The 8,758-nt window shown below is 40.1% G+C and overlaps 1 protein-coding gene across 1 annotated transcript; it reads right to left on the reverse strand.

Annotated features, from left to right (window-relative positions):
* Window positions 1-685: 685 nt before the first annotated feature.
* On the reverse strand, window positions 686-1,401 carry LOC136444319 (pulmonary surfactant-associated protein A-like). Its single transcript, XM_066441830.1, has 2 exons — window positions 1,215-1,401; window positions 686-900 (listed from the first exon to the last, which is right to left on the reverse strand). Exons 1-2 carry the CDS (start codon window positions 1,399-1,401, stop codon window positions 686-688), a joined length of 402 nt encoding a protein of 133 aa, XP_066297927.1.
* Window positions 1,402-8,758: the final 7,357 nt, after the last annotated feature.

Here is an 8,758-nt window from a genome sequence, read left to right on the forward strand (position 1 = left end):
TGTTTGATTCTTACAGACATTGGCTCTTAAGTCAAGATGCCTGATGAACTTATCAACTGACTAATCAATCCGACTTGTTATAAGTGGTAGTTAAATTCACATCAAATATCATTCTGTGAAAGATTATTTACATGCCAATAGCTCAACAAGTTACTGATTTAAAGTGTAATAATTCCATAATTATGTGCACATGTGTGTATCGATTACAATTCTGATTGACACTCTACACACCTTACAAGTTTCATTTCTCCATAACAGCGTGATAATCTTTACAAATCAACCTCTACCACAGCACAGCTGGTTAGTTTGACCCCTTCAATTACAGCTTTAATCACGTTTTACGAGTTTACTACTGAATGCTGTCAAACCATGTTAACATAAGCAAAGTTACCATCAATAGCATGCCAAAGGTGTTTCGCAGTAAAGGCAGTGATTGTTCCATGTGCATGGTCCGATGTATTGTCAAGCCGTTTTGCTCTCTGGCACGACCTGGCATATGGAGAAGTACGGCATGTCGCAATTATGGTCGTACCACCTATTTGCTCTCAATGCCCAGGCCCAATTGTAATTATGATAATTAACGCAATTTTCAAAGCGGCTTCGTTGCCCCTTGTCCGGTTGAAAATCGCCCCATGAGCTGTACTCCCCAAGTGGAGAACCATCCACCCACTCAAACGTTCCTTCTTCACACCGGTCGTGCAGGCCGAACCACAAGTTCTATGTTATTGACTGACTTAAGATACAAGGAGATGAGGAAGTCGTTAGTCTGGGCGTCTCGGGGCATGGCGAGGGTACCGCCGTTTGCGCAACAGGTCGCGGACGCTTCGCCGAAGCTTTGTTGTGTTTTGAACACCTTGTAGCACATCTCACGGAACATCGCATAACCTCCTGGACAAGAGACTGTGGGAGACATAAGGGACACAGGGATAGTACAGATTTAATTGACCTGATCCAAGTTGTAACATTCAAGTCGATAGTTCTTTTTTGTTTGAATACTGTAAGCCTATATTTGACTTATCATTTTGTGATGTATATTTCTGTGTATTACACATAGGTTTGCAAAGACGAAAACTGTCGAACATGTTTGTAACATAAGAATGACATTATAAGTAAAAGACAACGAAATGAAAATATCACACCATGAATATGCAGCTTAACACCTTAAAACATTTGCAGACAGAATAAGTGTTATAAGTGCCTTACCGGTATCCGACTTGTCCCGAATGTTCGTTTGAGGACGTTCAGGTGGTCCGGCAGGGTTGGATAGGTTGGCCCAGCAGACAGAGGGACGGCTGGCTGGCCAGGAGGCCCCAGAGGTCCAGATGGCCCCGGAGGTCCAACAGGCCCGTTAGACCTGGCGTCTCCTGGCATGATGGGCCCAGTCTTCCCCGACGCCGTCATGCTGGGAGGGTTAAGTCCCATTGGCCTCACATTACCCAGAGAGACAGATGACACACACACGCGTTTAGAAATTTAGGAAGCATTATAAAATTCATACCTACATGCTGAAGATCATGGAAATCCGTGTTTTTTTGTTCAGTCAACCTCTTTGAAAGATGCACCTGCAGTTCTAGCACAAGCTGCTAGGGTGACAAACCTATATTAATTTATACCGACTCTGCGACATTAACCCTCAAACCACCGTAGCTTTTTTACGACTAATTTTACCGTATGGGGTCAAAACTGACCCCACAATGTTTTCTACAGATATAGCTTTATTGGTGACTATTTTTGTGACTTGTATATATGTATAGTCTAAGTAATCTATAAGGGACAGTTTGACATGAATATGTGTGAATAATTTCTGTTCATTATGATAATTTATGCAAAAATAGGGAACATCGTCTTTTGCAACTAACGCTATTCAGACAAGTGGGCTCTTTTGAGGCCTGCGCCAACACTTGATGTCATATAGCATCTGAATGTCTTACTCTAGAACAACCAAACTTGGTCACCTTTGCTAAAATTTTGTTGGCAACAATTTTAAATGAATGAAATAACTAATCAAGGTTTTCATGTTGCTATGGCAACCGCCTTCTTCGAGCTATATTTGGAAAAAGTTGCTAATTTTGGATTTTACAATGTAATTCTAGGGCTGTCCTTTAAAACTGCACTTATTTTCTGACATCAATACCAACCAATTAATTCACTATCACTTTTTTGATTTAATAGTCATAATTTATGCATATTTGATTACGTCATCGGTCAAAATCAAAGATGGCGGACGATGTAATTAGATTAGCTATAACCGGCTATTTCTACCTCAAATTTCATCATTACCATGTTTATTCAAACAGAAACAATCTTAATATAAACGCTTTGGTCCGTTTTATTGCGTTATAAGGTTATATGATGAAAAAATGCATTTGAAATAATTCAAGATGGCGGAACCAAGATGGTGTATTTCGCTAGTGTAACTTGATATGAATATGATTTTTATGACGTCATTTTGACGTCGTTCCTGTTGCCATCTACAAATAACGTCTTTGGATATATTATGATTTATCATACATAATTTCTACTTAAGTTTTATCGTGTACCTTTGAATTATATGGAAATACCCAATTTGTTTGTTTTCGTCAATAAAGTCACATAAATGACGTCATCATACGTCGCAACGTCATTAATATTTACGTTCATTGAAAAATTTGAAAAATTTGTTTTTTTCACGTTTCTACAAAATCATATTTTGTAACTATGATCATGATTACCCTTATCATACATGTTACTGGATGACAAGTATCAAAGAATAGGGAAAATGAGTGCAGATTTTCCTGGGGTCAATACTGACCCCACTGGACCATGCGTAAACTTTATAGAATAACTTAATCAACAATGAGCCAATCTCGGTAAAAACTTGTGAGAAGTTATAAGACATATATACAAACAAACTCATAGAAGGAATTTTGTTTTCGACTCAAAATGTCAAAATGGCACATGTTGATATCCGCCTGGGGTCAGTTTTGACCCCATACGGTGGTTTGAGGGTTAAAGGTTATCTTTCACAAAAATTAAAGCCATAGCATATCGAGAAAAAAAATGAAAAACCAGACGTTCTGCTGCAGTGCCAAGAAAGCCACAGGAGGACCCTAACCAACCATGACCCTCGTCTTTTCACGACCTGCCCACATATCAAGTATATCAGTACAATCCACCGAGAGGTTTTCAGTTATGCTCACCTCAAATATTCAGAAACACAAACACACAGACAGACACACACACAGATACACAGGCAAGCCTAAAACAATACCCCCATCTATGATGGAGGTAATTGAACTTACCATTAGAGCTGTGAACAATGGGGGAGTTGGTGACAGTAGTGCTGGTGATGGCGGCAGATTCTGTAACGTTAGATATAGTCCGGATCCGGTTTCTGAAGCCTTGGGTAGGATTTAACTAAAATGTGAGATCAAAGTAAGGTTCCAGCGTTAAAAAAGAATGCGGTACCAAACCTTACTAAGTTTATAACCCGTCCCCAGTCTCTGTTCTGTTCTGGTATAGGCAGTTGGAATCAACAGAGCATCCGTGGGAATAGTTTCATCAGGTTGGTAAGTCACTGATGAAGAAAATTACTTTTTATACAGAACTGACGTTTCGGTGACCTTCTATTACCTTTCTCATGAAAGTTCTAGCTCGTTCAGTATGCACTGTAGCTATACACATGTATATGTCGCTGCTTATAGATGTGGTTTCAAAAGTAAATATGTACAGAAATGTATCAAATACATGAATTGCGTGAAGTAACACTAACAGTTGTGGTAGTGTGCGAATAGTCTTTTTATTCAGTGGCTAGTACTTGTAAATGATGTTATTCAGGGATCACACCTTACCGTTTGTATGTCGTGCTCCTGTGTGTTATGGAACACCATTATGAGAATTGCTGCAATGGTCGCTCCGGATCCTACCAGGACAACAGTAGCGATGAGGCAGAAACTCCGCCCGATAGAACGAGAGCCTGTGTAATTCAAGGCGAAGCAACTGATTTGAAATCAGTGAGTGGGGGAGAACAATTATCAACCGAATAGAACAAAAAACAGTCAGAGATGGTAAACTTTACCCTAAACCCACTGTGTTTTAAAAATACAAAGACTTCATTGTGTTCGTTTTAATGTTAATTGCAAAATACACCTACACCCACACCCACACGGGCACCCCCCCCCCCACACACACACAAACATTGTAAAATCACTCCCTTGTAGTTAAGTTAAAAGTTAGACAGCTGATTTGGTATCCATGCCTTGTTGCAGTATCTCAACGCAAATCTGAAACATCATGTTTCTCTCTTAGTTAGTGGTAATGCAGTATAGAGTAGTTTACGATATGTTGTTTATGTAAAACATATATGACGGTTTGCTCGTTGTAGTTCCACGATCTCACACCTTCGCAAACATGGAAATGTTCATGTTATTGTTCAACGCTGCTGTTGGTGAGAGGCCCGTTTCAGACAACACATACCCTAAAAAAACCTCCTGTATGTACTGTCACACGTTCTGCCCTCCAGTTCCTTTGTGTATTGACCACTGTAGGACCCCTGGGGACAGGCCCTGTGATAGCGAAACAATTGCTAGTGTGTCAGCCTTCCGAACCATTTTCGCGTTTTTCCCCCCTGGTTTACTAAGCTTCAAAATTCTGTTATAATGGAATTTCATTATTTGCCTCTGAAATTATAACATTTCTTATTATTTATTTCAAATCGGATATTGATTGTCGCAATCAATATTTATCGATATTCTTCTCTTTCTTAGTGACAAGTACCAAATGTAAATTATGGCACAACACACCACCCTGCAACGTGACAGGAGAGCAATCAGTGCGTAATGTTTTATTGTGTTTTTCCAAATTAACAGTCAGTCCTCACAGACAATGTCAATAAAGGAATCATGGATAATAATGATGGTGAAGGTACCAGTCGTCATCGACAAAAAAACTTACAACGTCATCATACGTACACAACTTCCATTATTATTGCGCGGTCATCTTCGTCGTGGACCGTCGCACGATTTTGATGGCGTAGAATTTTCAAGCACTCGGTATTTTCGGAACACATCGCTGACAAAGATCAAAGGCAGAGTTTTCCGTGACAAGACGGCTGGATATGCACAGCACATGCATGATTGTCCCAACAATGCTCGTAGTTCGCGTCTGTGTGATAAAGATTGTACGACGAATATGGCTAGCCCCTATCTCACTGACAGTACTAGAGAAAAAACACTGCAACTACATATTGACACTAGGTCATGTTTGCCTAACGTCCTTGAACAGATAACAATTCTGTTGTCGCACAATGATTATGTCAACATTGTTTCCAACCAATGTAGTAACTTGTTTGTAGCTTACAATCAAGCTTTGTGCAAGCATTTACAGTGAAGTTATCACGTTTAATATACAACAACCACGGACAAGGAATTGTTCATTTAAAGGGAACAGCATCTAAAACTAGAGTTACTGGAACTTACAAGACTAATTATTTGAACATACTATTGGCAAGGCAAACGCGGCTGAACTCTGTAAACTTTAAGTAACAATTTGTTAATTCGTGTCGAGACTTCAAATAATTCCAATTAAACAGTTTTTGTACCAGAACATATTAGTCACTTATTTCTATTTTCTATTAATTAAAACATGCCATCAACCATGACGATAAAAATGCATTAAATCTAAACCATATTTAGAAATAAATTCGAGGTGTTAAAACAAACAATTCAAGTAGTAATTGGCATTGCTGGCATGGAAAACTAGTGCAACTTCCGATTGCATCTTACACAACTTATTTTCGTCAAATCAACAATTCATTACAATCAATACCAGAGTGTGCACAATTGTATGCCATTGCCTCTCCCCTATTTACAAAGTAACCTCTGGGAGCCAGTTGAAAATACTTTTGTCAGTAAAAAGAAAGAAACGAAAAACTTAGAATACTACCGAAGCAGCATATGCCTAGGAAAGATTTTCACGACATGGTCATTTATATTTGTTACCACCAAATCACCCTCGGGTCCCAAAGCAAGACTATGTGGGTTTTTGATGTTAACGATAGTGCGGATAAAGTTCCCGCGGCTTGGGAACATGTCTACCCGCCTGTTTGACCAGTTAGCCACGATGATGTGACCCATGCCGTCTGTACAAATGCCTCTGGGAACCCCTTCCCCGTGTCCAAGGCGGCTGACTGTACGGAATGACAAAAGTGGATGTCCGGAGTGATTGTACACGTGGACGTTTGACGTGAACGGGTCTGTGATAATGATATTGCCGTCCCTGTTTGATGCGACGTGTTTCATTTGAACACCTTCCCCCTTGTCAAAGCTTCCGTCGAACGAACCGTCTGGTTGAAACATGAAGATTTTATTTGAAGAGAGCACGATGGTTAAGTTATTTCGCATGTCCACCGCGATTTTGGGGTAACAGTCATTTCGGTTCACGTCGATCATGGTGAATGGATGGCCGTCTTGACTGTACTGTACCACATACACATTTTTGACCCCACCCTATATTTCCCCACTACCCATGCATGTCCCTCTTTGTCAATGGCAATGTCGGAAGGGTACATTGATCGGCCTTATTCACCCGGGACGACGGTTGGAAAGAGGCGGAGAAAAACCCCAGTCATGCTGAAGACTTGGACTCGTTTGTTGTATGTGTCAGTGACGAAAACCTCGTTTTCGGCAGACATGAGGCTCGTCAGGTTTCCCAGGGGCTTTTCCCTTCTCACCAATCACGCTCTGCTTTGGTGTAACATTTTTTGCGTATTTTCCTTTAACAAGAAGTCAGTCTAGTGTTACATGGATTTCAGATTTACAATGAGTGTCTATTCACATGTCTATGATGTAACTGTTTGAGGGTTAAATTCAGAATTGTAGATAGCACACAATAAAGCCAATATGCGAATTTTGTATGATACAAAACTTTTGTTCGTTTATTAATCTTGAAAAATACTAGAAACATTTTAATGTGTATCTGTAATCATAGCTACGTGTTGATACTCATGTCAATATTTAGAACGCTTCCAGGTTTAATCAACCGAAATGCCGACTGGTAAGTTACTTTGCCCTTCTCTGGTAAGTATAATTAAAAAAAAAATATATATGTTTTTAACTTCTATTTCTTTAGTGACGCGTAAAATGTCTGATAAGATTACGCTTGTGAAAGTTGGCCTGTACATTTTACTGGCCTCTTCTCTACCAATGTCCGTATTAAGTATAGTTACCTTCAAGTTGTAAGCTGTTGGTGGTCAATGGGGAGGGACCAGCTAATAGGGTTGCGCAGTAGAGTGCACGGTGCATACCCTTTAGTATTTTGCCTACTTATTTAAAAAAAAAAATCCTGGGCAAATTTTGGTCAGAATGGTCCAGTTTTCTGCTGGAGTTGACCTGTTTTTTTCTTATCTAAAGCAACATGACAAATCCAGCTTTGCAGGGGTGTTAAAGATTTGAGGTTTGAAATGTAGATAACAGTAGATACATGTGTTGTTAAGTGATTGTTTTTGATGGCTTAACCATGTGTGGCATAGGAAATTCCATTTGAAGGTCCCTCCCCCAATGGCAGTGTAGCACCTTGGATACTGTTGGAGGCTGTGTCTTCGTGACCCTTTGAGAGCTGCTGGGGGATAACGTTGTTGTTGGTGTGGCACCTTCTGAGCGGCCGGAGTCTAATGATTCTATTGGTGCTGTTTTGTCATTTACAGAAGGCATCTGTCAAAGAATAGTGATAATTACAATGCATAAGATAACTAGAGCTAGATTACCCTAGCTACCCATTGTAAGATAAGAGGAAAATAAATATATCTATATGATATTATGTTATATTATATAAAAGCACAGCATTGAACCTGCATGATAATTGATAAATGATTTTTTTTGGTCATTTGTTGGCTTTACCACCTCAAGGCGTAGCACTTCTCAAACACAGGACCTCTGGCTTTACATCCCGTCTCATAGTACGTCCCTCACCGAAACCAGGTACTCATTTTCGCTTAGGTCGAGTGAGGAAAAAGCTTTATTGAAGGACACGACATTGAGGACTACCAGGGATTTGAACCAATGAATTTTGATTAAAGTCAATAACTCTAACCACAACACATTGCCTATTTGCTAGAGCGAGCAATTGTAGCCACTGGCCAATGAATATGAAGCAGCTTACCATGGGTTTAGATATGGGATCGGGCACTGCCGTCGCCTTAATCCTACAGCAGGCAGGGTCACCAGAGTGGGGAGGGATTGCCGATTGTGTCGGCTGTAAAGAGATTGGGATATCGTCCTTTTCTTAGTTCTCAATTAGCTTAAATTTATGCAGAGACGGAACCCGAATCAATATGGCGATAACGATTACCATTTTAGTAGCAACATGCCGTGCTGACCGTACGTCCGCTGTGTTAAGTCCCATGCATGCTGCAAACCACATGTGTAGCTCATTGAAGTCTCTAGGCTACTCTCGAAAGAAGCCTCCAGCATGTTCTTTTTGGACAGAGGTACACAGAAGGGCATTCTGCTGCTACATTTAGTAATGGTAACCCCCAGCTACCCTATACGTCACCGATTTGGGCTCAAAATCTCTCCATTGGAATACAATGAATCACCTGCATACAGTAAATGTGTTTTGAAGTGGAGTGGGTACAAAACTGAAATTAATCTTACTTGTCCTGAAAAGAAGCATGAAGGAAAGGCATACTTTGTAATTTAGGTAACTACGAAACTCTTCGAAAGAAAAAGCAGCTAGCAAGGCTCACGAGAATTATAAAAGACTTGCCTTTTGATCATCCTGA

This window comes from Branchiostoma lanceolatum, chromosome 11, assembly GCF_035083965.1.
Source record: "Branchiostoma lanceolatum isolate klBraLanc5 chromosome 11, klBraLanc5.hap2, whole genome shotgun sequence".
NCBI classification, from domain to species: Eukaryota; Metazoa; Chordata; class Leptocardii; order Amphioxiformes; family Branchiostomatidae; genus Branchiostoma; species Branchiostoma lanceolatum.